Consider the following 20,323-nt stretch of genomic DNA (forward strand, 5'->3'; position numbering starts at 1 on the left):
TAATCAAACCTGATGAAAAGTATGAAACAACTGAACAGGTAAGAAACGTGATTTGCTTCTTACCTGTTCAGTTGTTTCATACTTTTCATCAGGTTTGATTATGCTATTGCGTGCAATGAGGTTCAATGCTTAGTATACAGCAGATACTGACACATGCTTTACATTTGGGCCAACACCATTGTCCGAACTAAACCAAATGTGATCTGAGTTAATGATTAATGATTATTAGAAGCAACAAAATTGTAGAAGAGCACTAAACAACATATTACCAACATTGCCAATAATAGCATGATGGTTATTGTGAGCATTTTGAAGCTGTGGTGTCCTGCAACAAATAGAAAAGTTATTTTAGTGGGGTTTTTATGTCTTTTGTTTTTTTTTTTTATAAGTTGTCTGCATTTCACTGTTTTTCCCTGTTCAATGTGGCCCTGCTACTGGCATGAGGAGACAGAGTGAGGGAGGGAGTGCAGGATCAGTTAATCCACTAACCCCTCTGTTCCTCTCTCTTGGAATCAAACCCTTTTTACACCTTCCCTCCCATGCCTGAGAACCCCCAACCCCGTCTTTTCCTCCCCTTTTTACAGGAAAATTTATCAAGTCTGACAGAAAAGACTTATTCATGTTGGAGTTTTTTGTTTTCTGGTTGGTGGGTTTTGTTTTTGTTTTTGTTTTTTTGTTGTTGTTTAAGCTGTTCAGTGCCAGAGAATTTTGTATAAAAAAAAAAGGTGCCCTCCCTTTGCCAGGATTTGGAGGATTCAGGGGTAATTTTTTTTTTTTTTTTTTAAATCTATTACAAAAACCAAAGGAGATACAGAAGCAAAGTAAGCCAATGGTGTGATGGAAAGGTGACACCTCACTGGAAGGTAACTGACATAAAATAATTACAAACCCCCCAAACCCTGCAGGAATCACTTGTTCTACAGGGGTCAATACTAATGGCATATAAACACACAAAAGAAAGAACAGTGTTTTCCTATAAGCCAAAATTCTGGCATATAACAAATTAAATCTTCTGCTTGCAATGGAGAATCTTTGGTTCTTCAGCTTAAGATTCTAGATCTAAATAACATATACTGACTGCAGCCATCAAATATATCACCGCATGCATCATTGGCTGACATAATTTCAACACGCACACACACAAAAAAAAAACATTGTCAAAATATTGCTGTTTTTGTTGCATAAAGTGAGGAATGACCCAAGTGGCTATACAGGGACAGAGATCTATGTAAGTGAGCGTGCGTGTATGTGTGCATGCGTGTGTGCGCTTGTGTGCGTGCATCTATATGCGTCTGTGTTCCTGCTTGTACCACTGTGTGTGTGAATGTCTGTGTGCGTGAGAGGGAGAGCATTTACAGGTTTCCGTGTGGCTCTTATATCCCTGTAGATAACCACTTGGCCATTTTAAAGTGATGATGATAATTTCTGTGCATCAAAAGAGCTTTCCCACCTCCTCAGAACGACACCCAAAAAGATAAACAAAATACAGCTGGAAATAGCATGTGTCTTGCCAGGGTATACCTGTAAAAGAAAATAAAACTTCTATGTTCATGATAACAAATACTTGTGGACATGGAAATGAACAACTGTCCCAACAAGGACATGGAAATAACTGTCCCAACACATGTAAATGAACAACTGTCCCAACACATGGAAATGAACAACTGTCCCAACACATGGAAATGAACAACTGTCCCGACAAGGACATGGAAATGAACAAATGTCCCGACAAGGACATGGAAAAGAACAACTGAAATGAACAACTGCCCCGACAAGGACATGGAAATGAACAACTGCCCCGACAAGGACATGGAAATGAACAACTGTCCCAACAAGGACATGGAAATGAACAATGAACAACTGTCCCGACACATGTAAATGAACAATTGTCCTGACAAGGACATGAGTGTTTTGTCAAGATAAAAATGAGTCGGTCAACTGATCGGTGACAAAAATCATGAAAAAATGAAAATCGGGGCTCATGAAAATCGTGGACATTGGCTGTCGTCCAGTTCCTGCTAGATGAACACTTTTGAAAGACAGTTCGCTGACGGTTATGGCCACACCCCCTCCCACACCCTCTGTCTGGGCTTCAACCTATCGTCCACCACCACCTCTCTCTCAAATTATGTGAAAGTACTGCACCCATACTGTCAGTCATTACCACCTGCTCAAAACTCAATATATGATTAGACAGATGGACTTGACAAAGCGGTGAATATTGATGTCAGTTTCGTCACTGTCATTATCACCTTCCGATTCAAACCCATCATCAGGCAAGATAGATAATTCTTTCACCGTTATTACCATATATCATCATCTGCACAAGCATTGCAAAGTTGTGCAGATCTGTTGACTGGGACCACTTGTCTTTACTGGACAGTTTCTGATGCCCTTTTTGCATGACGGAAACCCACTGTTCATGCATGCTTGACATAGTCCAGTTCATTAAACATTATCGAGAAGAAAGGGGTCCTCCACCTGACATATACTCCTTTGAATAGTATGTTTATAATACAGACACATTAAACTAAACTTAGGTCAGAGTCTGTCTGTGTTGACTGATCCAAACTCTGATAAAATAATTGGAACTGATGCAGAAGCCTTTGGACATCTCACAAGCATGATGGCAACATTTGGTGCAGGTCATCAGCTGACATCTTACAGGAACTGTATCGGTTCATTCTTTTTATTATCATTGTAAAAAAAAAAAAAAAATGTAAGTCATCATAAAAGTTCTGGCACTTCCTGCTCAAAACGAGCGACAAAACAAATCATGGGCATCATTGTTTTAAAGCTTGAACACGATTCCTTGCATGGGACAGTCTTCTGATATGTAAGATCCATTATTTCTGCCATCTGTTCCTTCGTCATTAGAGGCTGAGGTTGATGTGACCTCAATGTACTAGATGTGACCTCAAAATGGCTCAATGTACTGGATGTGACCTCACTGTACTGGATGTGACCTCAATGTACTGGATGCTGTACTGGGTGTGACCTCACTGTACTGGCTGTGACCTCAATGTACTGGATATGACACCGATCCAGAACATCATGGATAACATAACATAGAGGAAGTGTCTGGGTTTGTTCCAATGTACCTTTTATTTACCTGTGTGCTAACTGAATCGGTAGTGTAAGCAGCACTGACTTGAAGTTGTGTACCTTGTGAATGGAGAGAGTTACCACTCTTACTATTTGTTAATTATGGATAACATAAGTGACTGGCCTTGGCCCTGCAGCTGACACTTGTGTCAAACCTCGGGGAAATCATTAAGTCTTTGTGTCAGCCTGCAGGCAGGGAAACAGCAAGACCACCCAGAGTGAAATGGTAACCCTCATCATGCAGGAAAAAAATTCTTTCTTCCACTACGAACTCCGTAGAGCCAACATCTTCTGCCTTGAAGGGCCGCAACCCATGTTCATTTTGTATGTATGTCAGCTTTTACACGTTTCTACCTCCCCATGGAGGCAGCCACACACCATTTTCTGGGGTGTACCAACGTCTACTTTTCCTTCTTCTCTGAACAGCACTGGGTTCTCCCTGCAGGCTGGTCCTTGTGGCCGCACGACTTGGCCGCACAGCAAACCTGGGGCTGGCCCTCGCTGTGAGGGGACTGGGCGGTGGGGGTGTGGAACCCTGACAGCTTCTTCAGCTGGCGGTGCAGGGTGGTCACCTCGTCCGTCAGCAGCTGGCTGCCTGACCCCTCCAACGTCCCCCTGGCCCCCCTGTTCAGGGCCGCCCCCAGGGAGTCGGGGGCTGTGGGGGTCGGGTAGGGCCAGCTGAGGAAGAAAGCGGTGAGGAAGTCGCACAGACACAGGAACTGGTTCATGTTGCAGCACCTCCTCTTCCCCCCCTCCCTGTCCCCCTCCATCCCCACTACGTCCGGCACCGTGTCTGACCGAACCACGCTGGGCCAGACGCCAAAGAGACTCTCCAGCTGACGGAGAGCGTCCTCCCCCACCCTCACCACCTCCCCACACACCGCTCTGAACATCTCCGTTGCCTGCAACTCCGACAGCAGCTGCACCACGATGCACTGCAGGTTGCAGGCGTGTGTACAGCTGATGTGTCCCTGCGTTCGGAGCACCACCATTCCGTCCCCCACCGTCCCCGCCAGGCTGACCAGGCCCTGCAGACCTTGTCTGACTGCCTCCGCCAGACTTGGGGAGTGTGCTGGGGATAGTGACTTCATCAGCTGCCCGTTCCAGGCTGCAACAAAGCCCTCGTAAGTTTCCATACCTTGCGGGCTGGCGTTCACACTGAACTGCTCCGACGTCTTGAAGAGAAGCAGGGACTTGGCGTTCTGTGACGGCCACAGCTGGAGATAGCCTCTGGGGAGTCCTGCACCAAGGTACAAGACAACAACTGGCTTTATACAGCACAGCTCCAGTATCAAGGTGGTGATACAGTGTGTGGACTGATCCATACATGCTACACTACATCTGCTATAAAAACAAACATCTTTTTAGGTGACAGAATCTTTAAGACGCTTACCTGCTGATAAAGTGTCTGTGAGGGTCTGAGTTTGAATCCCAGTCTTGCCCCTTGTCCAAAGTTTGAATGGAAAGTTAAACTGAGTGTCTAGTCATACAGATGAGATGATATACCAAGATCTTGTGTGCTGCATGCACTTGGTGCGCTGGAAAAATAAACAAAAAACAACAACATGGCAACATAAGTGTTGTCCTCTGGAAACATTCTGCAGGAGAAATCCACCTGTACAGGTACACAGATATATGTGTGCGATCAAGGCCTGACATGTTGGGTTAAGCTGCTGGTCAGGCATCTGCCTTGCAGATCTAGTGTAATATATATATATAGATTTGTCTGAATGAATCAATGCCTTCTTCTGAAACTGAAACATATGTCTGACCTATGCATAAACCCAACAACCTGGACAGACCCTGAAAGCCTAATATGGATTTTTTTTTTCTAAATTATCAGGAAATGGAATAAAATTATTGAACAAAACGAGTATGAAAATGCAATAACATGTAACAAAATTAATGGCGGAGTGGGTCACCTTCAGCAAACATGTGCATACTCTTAGTGTGCAAATACCCCTGAAAATGGAGTATGGCTGCCTACACTGTAGGGTAAAAACGGTCAGAGTACTCACACACATCAAACCCCACTTGCACAAGAGTGAACGTGGGAGTCACAGCCCAAGAACGCACGACGAAGAAGTGAGCAAATGAACATAAGATACAGACACACACACGCAAGCAGACACACACACATGTATTCATTACGCACATGCAACAATTAGCAGTCTGCCAGGTCCAACCCTCAAACTCAACACAGACAATCTTTTTTTTTTTTTTTTTTTTTTTTTAAATTTGAAATAGAAAAAAGTCCAGCAAAGTGCACTGCAGCCCAACGTATCGGCTGTCAACACTGCCGTCAGTTCAGGACAAAACATGGTGCTCCTGCATGAAGTTACTGATGTTTCCAATCGAAAACCTGGACCAAAGATATGGGGAAAAAGTCTGGAAATAAACTGGCTGTAAAACGCTTTCCATTTTCAAGAAGTAAACAATACTCTTCCTTTTCAAAACTTTTTTTTTTTTTTTCATGAAAAAAACAACACCACTATCCTCCTCACCCTTCCATCCACCACCATGCGAACCAAAAAAAATTACCCTCATCCATCCTCAAACTATAAAAAAGAAAAAACAAATCGTCATTACCATCCTCTCCTTTGAAGAACTTATAATAAAATAAAAAAATTTATAAAAACAAACCTTCTTCCCCTTTACAGCATAAAAAGAACCAAAAACAAAAAAAAACAACACCAAATCATCATCTCCCCCACCCCCATGGAAACTACCTGTGGACTTGTCAGGTCTACATGGCATTACCATCCTCCACCTTCAAAACAGTTACCAAAAAAAAAAAATATATATATATATATAAATACCCCCCTCCCCTTTACAACATGCATGGAAAAAAAAATTACCATCCCTCTCCGACTCCCCCACCTACCCCCTTGTAAACCTGTGGACTGGTCCAGTCAGCATGGCATTACCGTTCTCCCCCCTTCAAAACAGTTACATAAACTACCCTCCTCCCCTTAACAACAGGTAAAAAAGACAAAAACATTACCACCCCCATCCCTTGAAAACCATGGAGACTACCTGTGGACTGGTCCAGTCTGCATGGCCTTAACATCCTCTCTCTTCAAAACAGTTACACACACACACAAAAATATACCCCCCTCCCCTTTATCACATGTGTAAAATAAAAAAAAAAGGAGAAACATTACCATCCCCCTCCCCTTGGAAACCATGGTGACTACCTGTGGACTGGTCCAGTCTGTGCATGGCATTACCATCCTCCCCCTTCGAAACAGTTTTTGTTGTTTTTTTAAAACCTTCCTCCCCTTAGCATGAAACAAAAACACAACAATAAAAATGATCATCCCTCCACCCCTCCTTGGAAACCATGGAGACTACCTGTGGACTTGTCCAGCCTCTGCATGGCCTCGAACAGCAGGGGCAGGGACACCCAGTGTGGCGGGTACTTGAAGCGCGCCGTGTCCAGGATCAGGACCAGGTCCCTCCCGGGGTGGTACCCGGACACTGGCGCGAAGTGCCCGTCCCCGGTCTGCTGCAGGGTCTTGCGGGAGTAGGACACCACGAGGAAGCTGTCCTCCCTCAGCGTCATGGTCTTCACCAGGTCCCGGAAGCTGTCCTCCCTGCAGGAAGAGTCCACTCGCACAGCCTCCGTGTCCAGGTAGTTGCAGTCTGCCAGGCAGATGAACTCGTCGAAGGTGATGCCCTCCTTGCGCATGATCTGCGTGGGCACGCAGCAGTCCAGCATGTCCTCGTGGTACCACTTCCACGGACCTGCCCATTGGGTGTGTGTTCGTCAGATCAGTTTTAAGGAGGCGCCAAAGCGAGCTGGCTACTCCATATATGCTCAGAGATGCCAACCCCTGTCAAGTGTTTGTAGGAACAATCAGAAGTTTGGTATGAACATTTTGAATTTGGTAGGAACACTCTGACTCCAAGCCACATCAGCAAACGTACATCTTATCTACAAGACATACAAACACTTGGGCCTACATGCAACACAGTGTAACTGCCATGACTAAGCTGACTGGTCCACTCAATGCTGTTTCAATGTAAACATGCACGCGATTAGCTGAACATCATCACGTGAGACCAAGGTTAGTAGTGACTGCCCTGGCCTCGTGATCGATAGGTCTAGAGCGTCTGGATAATGTTATGACAGGAAAGCATGTGACAATGCTATGTAATTGAAAATGTACTCCTTGGAACATTTTTGACGTTGGCCTAACGCTGGAACAAACTGAACGAGCTTAACAAATTACGGCGAAATGATAGCAATGGTATCTCTGTATGCTGCACCCACATCTGCTTTTAGAAAGGAATGCTAGCAGCACCGGTGTTCAGACGGGCACAATAGCCGAGTGGTTAAAGCGTTGGACTGTCAATCTGAGGGCCCTGGGTTCGAATCACGGTGACGGCGCCTGGTGGGTAAAGGGTGGAGATTTTTACGATCTCCCAGGTCAACATGTGCAGACCTGCAAGTGCCTGAACCCCCTTCGTGTGTATATGCAAGCAGAAGATCAAATACGCACATTAAAGATCCTGTAATCCATGTCAGCGTTCAGTGGGTTATGGAAACAAGAACATACCCAGCATGCACACCCCGAAAACGGTCATACACGTAAAATCCCACTGGTGTGTATACGAGTGAACGCAGAAGAAGAAGCAGCACCTGGTGTTCAACTGATCACCTGTCCAAGCACCAACCAACCTGATGTTGTTTAACTTTGGTGATCGGACAAGAACCAGTGTTTTCAATGTGCTATGGCCGTTGGCACCACAGATACTGTCTGTAAACATTGTGGAGAGGAACCGACATATAGTGATAATTTACCATTGACGGCAATAAATATACTGGGAAATGAACACTTACCACTCATTTCAAACAATGTACAGAGGAACATGCACACAGATTCAGCATAGGCATTAACAAATTCACTGTGTCACAAACCAAATCAACTAAATACAATCAATTAACTTTTTAACAACTGCAGAATTATCCAACAGGCTGCACTGAAATCAGAAGTGCAGGCCAACGTGCTGACCTTTCCACACTCGGCCTGGGTCAATCTCCAGGGCGTTGAGCACCATGACCAGTGTGGCCAGACCACAGTACGCCGGTTCATCCTGCGTCCGGAACTGTGAGGCCAGCCTGAAGTAACAGTTCAGGTGACCTACACACACACACATGGTTGTCACAAGTGTACAGTGCACACACACACACACAGGGTTGTCACAGGTGTACATTGCACACACACACACACAGGGTTGTCACAGGTGTACATTGCACACACACACACACACAGGGTTGTCACAAGTGTACAGTGCACACACACACACAGGGTTGTCACAAGTGTACAGTGCACACACACACACACAGAGGGTTGTCACAAGTGTACAGTGCACACACGCACACAGACGGTTGTCACAAGTGTACAGTGCACACACACAGGGTTGTCACAAGTGTACAGCGCACACACACACACAGGGTTGTCACAAGTGTACAGTGCACACACACACACACACAGGGTTGTCACAAGTGTACAGTGCACACACACACACAGGGTTGTCACAAGTGTACAGTGCACACACACACACACACACACACACACACAGAGGGTTGTCAAAAGTGTACAGTGCACACACACACACACACACACACACACACACAGAGGGTTGTCACAAGTGTACAGTGCACACACACACACACACACACACACACACACACAGAGGGTTGTCAAAAGTGTACAGTGCACACACATACAGGGTTGTCACAAGTCTACAGTGCACACGCACACACACACACAGGGTTGTCACAAGTGTACGGTGCACACACACACAGGGTTGTCACAAGTGTACAGTGCACACACACACAGGGTTGTCACAAGTGTACAGTGCACACACACACAGGGTTGTCACAAGTGTACAGTGCACAGACACACAGGGTTGTCACAAGTGTACAGTGCACACACACACACACACAGGGTTGTCACAAGTGTACAGTGCACAGACACACACACACACACAGAGGGTTGTCACAAGTGTACGGTGCACACACACACAGGGTTGTCACAAGTGTACAGTGCACACACACACAGGGTTGTCACAAGTGTACAGTGCACACACACACAGGGTTGTCACAAGTGTACAGTGCACACACACACAGGGTTGTCACAAGTGTACAGTGCACACACACACACACAGAGGGTTGTCACAAGTGTACAGTGCACACACACACACACAGAGGGTTGTCACAAGTGTACAGTGCACACACACACAGAGGGTTGTCACAAGTGTACAGTGCACACACACACAGGGTTGTCACAAGTGTACAGTGCACACACACACACAGAGGGTTGTCACAAGTGTACAGTGCACACACACACACACAGGGTTGTCACAAGTGTACAGTGCACACACACACACACAGGGTTGTCACAAGTGTACAGTGCACACACACACACACACACACAGGGTTGTCACAAGTGTACAGTGCACACACACACAGGGTTGTCACAAGTGTACAGTGCACACACACACAGGGTTGTCACAAGTGTACAGTGCACACACACACACAGAGGGTTGTCACAAGTGTACAGTGCACACACACACTCACACAGGGTTGTCACAAGTGTACAGTGCACACACACACACACAGGGTTGTCACAAGTGTACAGTGCACACACACACACAGGGTTGTCACAAGTGTACAGTGCACACACACACACAGGGTTGTCACAAGTGTACAGTGCACACACACACAGGGTTGTCACAAGTGTACAGTGCACACACACACACACACAGGGTTGTCACAAGTGTACAGTGCACACACACACAGGGTTGTCACAAGTGTACAGTGCACACACACACACAGGGTTGTCACAAGTGTACAGTGCACACACACACACACACAGGGTTGTCACAAGTGTACAGTGCACACACACACAGGGTTGTCACAAGTGTACAGTGCACACACACACACACACACACAGGGTTGTCACAAGTGTATAGTGCACACACACACACACAGGGTTGTCACAAGTGTACAGTGCACACACACAGGGTTGTCACAAGTGTACAGTACACACACGCACACACACACACACACACACAGAGGGTTGTCACAAGTGTTCAGTGCACACACACACACAGGGTTGTCACAAGTGTACAGTGCACACACACACACACACACACACACACACAGGGTTGTCACAAGTGTACAGTACACACACACACACACACACACACACACAGAGGGTTGTCACAAGTGTACAGTGCACACACACACACAGGGTTGTCACAAGTGTACTGTGCACCGACACACACACACACAGGGTTGTCACAAGTGTACAGTGCACACATACACACAGGGTTGTCACAAGTGTACAGTGCACACACACACACACACACACAGAGGGTTGTCACAAGTGTACAGTGCACACACACACACAGGGTTGTCACAAGTGTACTGTGCACCGACACACACACACACAGGGTTGTCACAAGTGTACAGTGCACACACACAGAGAGTTGTCACAAGTGTACAGTGCACACACACACACACAGGGTTGTCACAAGTGTACAGTGCACACACATACACACAGGGTTGTCACAAGTGTACAGTGCACACACAGAGGGTTGTCACAAGTGTACAGTGCACACACACACACACACACAGGGTTGTCACAAGTGTACAGTGCACACACACACACACACACACACAGGGTTGTCACAAGTGTACAGTGCACACACACACACACAGGGTTGTCACAAGTGTACAGTGCACACACACACAGGGTTGTCACAAGTGTACAGTGCACACACACACAGGGTTGTCACAAGTATACACAGGGTTGTCACAAGTGTACAGTGCACACACACACAGGGTTGTCACAAGTGTACAGTGCACACACACAGAGAGGGTTGTCACAAGTGTACAGTGCACACACACACACAGAGGGTTGTCATAAAGTGTACAGTGCACACACACACACAGAGGGTTGTCACAAGTGTACAGCGCACACACACAGAGGGTTGTCACAAGTGTACAGTGCACACACACACAGGGTTGTCACAAGTGTACAGTGCACACACACACACACACACACACACACACAGGGTTGTCACAAGTGTACACACACACACAGAGGGTTGTCAAGTGTACAGTGCACACACACACAGGGTTGTCACAAGTGTACAGTGCACACACACACAGAGGGTTGTCACAAGTGTACAGTGCACACACACTCACACAGGGTTGTCACAAGTGTACAGTGCACACACACACAGGGTTGTCACAAGTGTACAGTGCACACACACACAGGGTTCTCACAAGTGTACAGTGCACACACACACAGGGTTGTCACAAGTGTACAGTGCACACACACACAGGGTTCTCACAAGTGTACAGTGCACACACACTCAGGGTTGTCACAAGTGTACAGTGCACACACACACACAGGGTTGTCACAAGTGTATAGTGCACACACACACACACAGGGTTGTCACAAGTGTACAGTGCACACACACACACACACATACACAGGGTTGTCACAAGTGTACAGTGCACACACACAGGGTTGTCACAAGTGTACAGTACACACACACACACACACACACACACACACACACAGAGGGTTGTCACAAGTGTTCAGTGCGCACACACACACACAGGGTTGTCACAAGTGTACAGTGCACACACACACACACACACACACACACACACACACAGGGTTGTCACAAGTGTACAGTACACACACACACACACACACACACACAGGGTTGTCACAAGTGTACAGTGCACACACACACACAGGGTTGTCACAAGTGTACGGTGCACAGACACACACACACACACAGGGTTGTCACAAGTGTACAGTGCACACATACACACACACAGGGTTGTCACAAGTGTACAGTGCATACACACACACAGGGTTGTCACAAGTGTACAGTGCACACACACACACAGGGTTGTCACAAGTGTACAGTGCACACACACACACAGGGTTGTCACAAGTGTACAGTGCACACACACACACACACAGGGTTGTCACAAGTGTACAGTGCACACACACACAGGGTTGTCACAAGTGTACAGTGCACACACACACACACACAGGGTTGTCACAAGTGTACAGTGCACACACACACAGAGGGTTGTCACAAGTGTACAGTGCACACACACACAGGGTTGTCACAAGTGTACAGTGCACACACACACACAGGGTTGTCACAAGTGTACAGTGCACACACACACACACAGGGTTGTCACAAGTGTACAGTGCACACACACACAGAGGGTTGTCACAAGTGTACAGTGCACACACACACAGGGTTGTCACAAGTGTACAGTGCACACACACACAGAGGGTTGTCACAAGTGTACAGTGCACACACACACAGAGGGTTGTCACAAGTGTACAGTGCACACACACACACAGAGGGTTGTCATAAAGTGTACAGTGCACACACACACACAGAGGGTTGTCACAAGTGTACAGCGCACACACACAGAGGGTTGTCACAAGTGTACAGTGCACACATACACACACACACAGAGGGTTGTCACAAGTGAACAGTGCACACACACACACACACACACACACACACACACAGGGTTGTCACAAGTGTACAGTGCACACACACAGAGGGTTGTCACAAGTGTACAGTGCACACACAGAGAGAGTTGTCACAAGTGTACAGTGCACATACACACACACAGGGTTGTCACAAGTGTACAGTGCACACACAGAGAGAGTTGTCACAAGTGTACAGTGCACACACACACAGGGTTGTCACAAGTGTACAGTGCACACACACACAGGGTTGTCACAAGTGTACAGTGCACACACACAGAGAGTTGTCACAAGTGTACAGTGCACACACACACAGGGTTGTCACAAGTGTACAGTGCACAGACACACACACACACACAGGGTTGTCACAAGTGTACAGTGCACACATACACACACACAGGGTTGTCACAAGTGTACAGTGCACACACACACACAGGGTTGTCACAAGTGTACAGTGCACACACACAGAGGGTTGTCACAAGTGTACAGTGCACACACACAGGGTTGTCACAAGTGTACAGTGCACACACACAGAGAGTTGTCACAAGTGTACAGCGCACACACACACACACAGGGTTGTAACAAGTGTACAGTGCACACACACACAGGGTTGTCACAAGTGTACAGTGCACACACACAGAGAGTTGTCACAAGTGTACAGCGCACACACACACACACAGGGTTGTCACAAGTGTACAGTGCACACACACACAGGGTTGTCACAAGTGTACAGTGCACACACACACACAGAGGGTTGTCACAAGTGTACAGTGCACACACACACACACACACAGGGTTGTAACAAGTGTACAGTGCACACACACACAGGGTTGTCACAAGTGTACAGTGCACACACACACACACACACAGGGTTGTCACAAGTGTACAGTGCACACACACACAGGGTTGTCACAAGTGTACAGTGCACACACACACACAGGGTTGTCACAAGTGTACAGTGCACACACACACACAGGGTTGTCACAAGTGTACAGTGCACACACACACAGGGTTGTCACAAGTGTACAGTGCACACACACACACAGGGTTGTCACAAGTGTACAGTGCACACACACACACACAGGGTTGTCACAAGTGTACAGTGCACACACACACACACAGGGTTGTCACAAGTGTACAGTGCACACACACACAGGGTTGTCACAAGTGTACAGTGCACACACACACACAGGGTTGTCACAAGTGTACAGTGCACACACACACACAGGGTTGTCACAAGTGTACAGTGCACACACACACACAGGGTTGTCACAAGTGTACAGTGTGCAGTGTGTTGTGTTACATTGTGTTGTGCTGTACTGTGTTACTTTTTTTTTTGTTGTGGTGTATTGTGGAGTGTTGGCCTCGTGGCAACGCATTCGCCTAGGAAGTGAGAGAATCTAAAAGCACTGGTTTGAATCCCAGTTGCCAGTATTTTCGAGTGGTGGTCTGGACGCTAGTCAATCATATGAGATGACTAACTCAAGTCCCGTGTGCAGCATGCACGTAGTGCACATAAAAGAACTCTGGCAACAAAAGAGTTGTCCATGCAAAATTATGTAGAAAAATCCACTTCAATAGGGGGAAAAAAAAAACTGCAGGCAGAAAAAAGTGTGGCGCTCTCAATGTAGCGACATGATCTCCCTGGGGAGAGCAGCCCGAATTTCACACACAGAGAAATCTGTTATTACAAAAGAGTAATACAATACAATACAATACAATGCAATGCTATACCTTTTTCTAACAACAGATTTCTCTGTGTGAAATCCAGGCTGCTCTTCCTGGGGAGAGTGCATTGCCACAGAGTAGTGCTACCCGCTTTCGTTTTTAAATCCCATGTTTTTATGTTTACAGGTGTATTTGTTTTACTATCAAAGTGGATTTCCCTGCATAACTTTGCCAGGGACAACTCTTGCTATCATAGGTTCAGTTACCTGTGCTAAATGCATGCTGCACATGGGACCTTTGTTACAAAGTCTCGTCATGTGAATGACTTACACCCTTACACCACTTAGGGTCTAGTGGAGGGGGAGAAAATTCTGGTGAATGTGGGATTCAGTCCCACACGTTAAGATCCCCTTGCTTCATAGGCGGACACGTTACCACAATGCTACAACTCCACAAACAAAATTATAATCTAAGGGTCCCAGGTTCAAATCTCGGTAATAGCACCTGGTGGGTAAAGGGTGGAGAGGTCAACATATAGGCAGATCTGCTAGTGCCTGAACCCCCTTCATGTGTATACACACACAGAAGATCAAATACACATGTTAAAGATCCTGGCTGTCATCCATGTCAGCGTTCAGTGGGTTACGGAAACAAGAACATAACCATGCACACCCCTGAAAATGGAGTATGGCTGCCTACATAGCAGGGCAAATAAATGTGTAACATAAAATGTTTCATGTCTGAATGAGTGTGTATGTGTGCATGACTGAAACGTGATTGAATGACACAGGAAACGAATGATGAGAGTCTAGTGGCAGCTATCAGTCAGTTCTAACCACGTAGGCAGCCTGTTGTGCAAATGACTCTGTGATTGAAAAGCGCTTAGAGCTTGGTCTCAAACCAAAGATAGGCATCATATAAGTATCCATATCGTCGTCATCATGATCATCATCATCAAGAGAAAGAAAACATTGTATCCTGTCTGCCCCACCTGTTCCCAGAGCCTCCCTGAAGATGGCTTTTCCCTCATCGGAAGCGAAAGCGATGCAGGAGTCAGGCAGAGGTCGTCGATACAGCTCAACTACAGAGCTGCTATGTCGTACAGGGGACTGGGGCGGGATCATGGGCAGTGGGTCACTCGCCATCAGGCTTCTCCCACTGGCCGACACACTTCCTTCAGTATCACTGGAACATACAGAAGATTTAATCAATGGTCTTTTCTTCTTCTTCTGCATTCCAGTTGCCATGGCTATATCATCATGTTTGTAGCATAAATATACTTTAACGGGTCATTCATATGGGCCATAGGCCCTCATGCCGGGCTATTTGAAAAATAAACACAATTTGCTTGTCTAAACTAACAACAATAACAACAAGATTATGACCAGCTGCAAAAGTGGTTTGTGTCACAGACTGATGGCTGAAAGGACGTGGGTTTGAATCCCAGTGGAGGTGGGTTTTCTGGTCTGCAGCCAGCTCCTATCCCGAGTTGAGAGTGCTATGGGCTTAAATGGGAAGACTGACACCACACACAGTTGAGTATCATCCACTTCGCAGACGTATCTTTGGGTGTGTTGCTCAAATTTCCAGACCAACACTGCAAGTTTTTGTATCTCTCAGGCCTGCTAAACACTGGGATATCATTATGACAGGAAGCGTAGAGTAAAGCTTTGCCACATAGTCCAAAACCTAAATGGACCTCAACAGCAGCATCTTCATGGTCATCATTGTTGTCCTTTCTCTTTCTTCTTTATCTGGCTCTGTGACTTAATTAGCCATTATTATCATCAGTAAGGGGCTTCGAAGGTGGTGTCCGAAGTACGTTCAATCAGAACAGGCACCACTGAACACCACCGAAGTGACTCAGTAGCAGTGCAGGGTCTCCTCTGGTGTGTGGCCCCTGGCAACCTAACATCAATGGTTCCCTGTGGACTGCCGACACTGGGACTCTGACAGATGAATTCAGGTGTGGCCATGAATGGGGCGCTCGGAATATGCGACATGGGAATAATACCACTGAAATGGAGCAGACGAAGGGGCAGCAAAAAAAAAAACAGCAAAAAACTATGAAACAGCCATTTCTCTGTATTGATACTGAAACAATCAGAGATCACACACAGATGTATACGGAAGATTGATATGGCACAATCTATTGTATTGTAAACTTGTCAACTTGTCTTGTCCTCTCTCTCTTGTTGACAGGAAAGACAGGATAATTTTTTTTCTTCTTTTTTCAGTTCTGTGAGTTTGAGTTTGACAGCACTGTTCTGGACAGTGCTTCACAAAATAAACACTGATGAAACAGTAACAACTAATGGAGAAGAAGAAAACGAAGGTGGCAAGATATTTCTTTCTTTTTTTTACAGTTCACTTCTGTAAATGTTGAATGTGGAGCATTTTAAGCATGGATTTAGATTTTTCTTTTTATCTTCCTCTCCACTCCACCCCAAACCACTCCACAACCCCCTCCCCTCAAACCAACCAGGACAGTCACACAATTACATCTATTCAGCAGATTAAAATAATGGTCTTGATATACATAATATCCAACTCACAGATAGCCCAAATGTGTTTCAACTCAATTCAAAATGAAAATAAGCATCAGTTTGAAACCACAACCCTATAAACACAAAGTGCAAGCAGCAGAGGTAAGAGCAAGGTTGAAATGGGTCGGGTACTGTAAGAGAAAACAAAGTCATGGACCAAGATAAAGGATATCTTACTCATTTGGGGATTACCGTTGATAAGCTACTATGATTTGAGTCAATACACAAACTGAACAGATACTAAAACAGGCCAACCAAATGCTTGTTTCAATGAAGATACTTTTCAGAGAATTTACAAAGAAAAGAACAAAAACAAAACAAACAACAACAAAAACCCACTACCCAGAAGCCATATTGAAAATATTTATAACAGCGTAATAATTTGGTATCCTTATCTACTTCCTGGCATTCATGGATTTCATAGAGACATTATTTTCCTCGAAGGTCTCGATGATATAGGCCAGAACAATGTCTTGTCTGTATACCAATGAAAAAACTGGGCATTACCAAATCACTTCAGTACAAAACTATGACAAAAAAAGCACAGAAACTGAGCGGCACAAGTTTAACACACAGTGTCAAGAGGAGCTGCATGTCCCACTTTTCTTTTGATATCCATCCTCTCTCCTCCTTCCTTTCGGTCCTACTTCCTTACACGTCCACCACTGTCCGAAAGCTCTCACTCCGAGTCCAAGTCATGGTGCGCAGTTCACATTACTTTACCAAACATGAACTGAGGGTTTCAAACCGACGACAGCTTGTTCGACTCTGCAGCAGCCATCACCCCACGAAGAAATCACCCGTTCATATTTTGTCCACCTATTCATTTGAGTAGCCTCCCTTAACCTTGACGATGCTAAACGCCAGAAGTGTCCCCACGCCAGATATGCCCCGGCCAATATTAGAGGACACAAAAACTGTTCCGAGGAAGATCATGCGTACGCTCAGACTGCCTGGTCTAGCGTACTAGAACCCATCCCCTCACATTTATCACCATGGGTGTTTGTTACAGCGTACAAGACTTACTCCTAGTGGGTATTTCTGGATCATACTAAATTTAACCCCTTACCAAAATATTACCCCCTTGCCCTGTTTTTGTAGGCATGATAAAGTTAGCCCATATTCTCTTTATTTGTTAGTGTGTGTGTGTGTGTGTGTGTAGTGGTGGGGGTGCAGGTAGGGGCTGATACAACATCAGTGCCTGAACCCCCTTCATGTGAAAACACATTCAAAAGATCAAAATTTTAAAGTGCGTCTTTTCTGATTAAATAAACAAAACAGTCATACATGTCAAATGTTACACTTCTCTCTCTCTCTCTCTCTCTCTATCTGTGTGTGTGTGTGTGTGTGTGTGTGTGTGTGTGTGCATGTGTGTGTGACTGAAACCTGACTGAACGACACAGGGATGAGCGCCCAGTCGCATCCATCAGTTGGCTCTACCCAGGTAAGCAGCCTGTTGTGCAAATGACTCTATAAAGTGTTTAAAGTTTGGTCTCTAACTGAAGATAGGAGCTATACAATTATGTATGTCCATGAATCCATCCATGCATCTATCATCCATACTCAGGGCTGGCACTGATCCTACCTTGTCCGTCAGGACCACAGGCAACTGTAGCTTGCTGGAAGCTCCACATGCAGCTACTTCTGTACAGGCTTAGGGAAAATAAGACTGGGGTAGATCTTTTTTTCTTTTCTCTTTAGTCACCAAGAAAAATGCAGCATCCCTCCAAGTAGTGAAAAAAACCAAAACATGTTTGTGGCTATTGAGATTGCAGGCAGGTGTGTGTGTGTGTGTGTGTGTGTGTGTGTGTGTGTGTGTGTGCATCTTTGTGTGCACTCATATTCATGAAATTGTGCAGCACTTGACATTCCTGATTCGAGCCGGCCATTTGCTCAGGAACCACAACAGTCAGACTGTTTGGAGACCTGAGATGGTCCTTCATTGCAAACACACACACACACACACACACACACACACACACACTGACACATACAGACACACAAAAGTATGACAGCATGCTTAAGCAAGCACACACACACACACACACACACAAATGCACCCAGCATTACCGCAGGTGGGAGAGCCATTGATTCTGGGTTTGAATCCTGCTCGTTCCCTTTCTCCCAAGTTGACTGGAAAATCAAACTGAGCGTCTCTGAGGTCCAATGTGCAGCACGCACTTGGCGCACTGAAAAAGAACCCATGGCAATGAGAGTGTTGTCCTCAGCAAAATTATATAGAGGAATAATCCATTCTGATATTAGAAGTACATACCTGTATATGCATGCACTCATGGCCTGACTAGCGCACTGGGTTATGCTGCTGGTCAGGCAAATGCCCAGCAGATGTGGTGTAGCGTATATGGATTTGTCCAAACCCAGTGACACCTTCTTAAGAAACTTAAACTTGTGCGTCCAGTGTCAGAAACCCTATTTTGGTGTGATAAACACTTGTTGGGATGAATTTATTGAACTCTTCAACACAGGAAAACGCAATTTTATCATCCGGTGTCATAAAATTTCTTCTCTTTTTATGTCTGCATGAGTATCTATTGACAGGTGGAAGTGGATATTCCTTCAAAATTTTATCAGGGCCAACCCTCTTGCTACTGTGGATTCTTTGACAACACTTGATACACCACATTGTGTGTGTGTGTGTGTGTGTGTGTTCGTTCCTTTGCTCACATTTACACGTGTGTGTGCGCGCGCGTGTGTGTGTGTATGTGTGAGAGAGAGAGAGAGAGAGAGAGAGAGAGAGAGAATGAGACTGTGAGATGTGTGAATGTGTGTGTTAAATAGTGTGGAGTGTGTTTTTGTTTTGTTTTGTTTTTTTTAACTGCAGGACAAAAACAAACACTTTCATCATTGAGAAGCTTTACTCAGTGTGGCAGTACTCAACGCAACAGTAAGTCAGCAATGGAAGTGCACAGCAGAAGACGCTTCACAACAAAACTTCACAGTTCATCCCTTCACAGAACGCTTCACAACAAAACTTCACAATTCATCCCTTCAGACTGAATCTACCAAAGACGAGCAATGACATGCAACAAATTCAAAGACAAGTGACCACTGCTCACAGCGGAGAATATACTTTTCAGGGAACATCTCAAATTAAGACACTTGTGGATCATGTGCAGTAGATTTACAAACAAGGCCATTTTATTCCCATGTCCTAAGTGCACTTAAACCCGTGTCCATTTGCTGTGTTTTTATTTCATGGGTGGGGGCAAAAAACAAACGTTGCAATGAAAACCAAGGCTGGGTTTGCATTTATAACTATAAGCGATCTTAACAGCTTAGTCTAACTCTAAACATATTCAAAAGTCAATATGCTTATTTTACAGAATTAGGACACTTCTTAACACTGGGCAAACCTGGCATTGCTTGGTTAACTGACGTAACCCAGTCTGAAAGTATTCAAATATGAAAAAAAAAAAAAAAAAAAAAAAAAAT

The 20,323-nt window shown here is 45.5% G+C and overlaps 1 protein-coding gene across 8 annotated transcripts; it reads right to left on the reverse strand.

Moving 5' to 3' along the window:
* Window positions 1–661: 661 nt before the first annotated feature.
* On the reverse strand, window positions 662–18,556 carry LOC143298018 (glutathione gamma-glutamylcysteinyltransferase-like). Of its 8 annotated transcripts, none has more exons than XR_013057339.1 (6): window positions 17,526–17,669; window positions 15,316–15,509; window positions 8,124–8,252; window positions 6,460–6,852; window positions 3,019–4,345; window positions 662–2,966 (listed from the first exon to the last, which is right to left on the reverse strand). XR_013057339.1 is itself a non-coding variant. In XM_076610676.1 (5 exons), the coding sequence occupies exons 2-5, from the start codon at window positions 15,467–15,469 to the stop codon at window positions 3,507–3,509; spliced, it is 1,515 nt and encodes a 504-aa protein (XP_076466791.1). In that variant the 5' UTR covers window positions 15,470–15,509; window positions 18,456–18,556; the 3' UTR covers window positions 662–3,506. The 8 variants fall into 8 exon arrangements, 6 of the variants coding, with proteins under 6 accessions (XP_076466791.1, XP_076466790.1, XP_076466787.1 ...); XR_013057338.1 differs by having other exon boundaries at window positions 2,999–4,345; XM_076610676.1 differs by lacking the exon at window positions 17,526–17,669 and adding an exon at window positions 18,456–18,556 and having other exon boundaries at window positions 662–4,345.
* Between the last annotated feature and the right edge of the window lie 1,767 nt (window positions 18,557–20,323).

This window comes from Babylonia areolata, chromosome 23 (genome assembly GCF_041734735.1).
Source record: "Babylonia areolata isolate BAREFJ2019XMU chromosome 23, ASM4173473v1, whole genome shotgun sequence".
In the NCBI taxonomy this organism is placed as follows: Eukaryota; Metazoa; Mollusca; class Gastropoda; order Neogastropoda; family Buccinidae; genus Babylonia; species Babylonia areolata.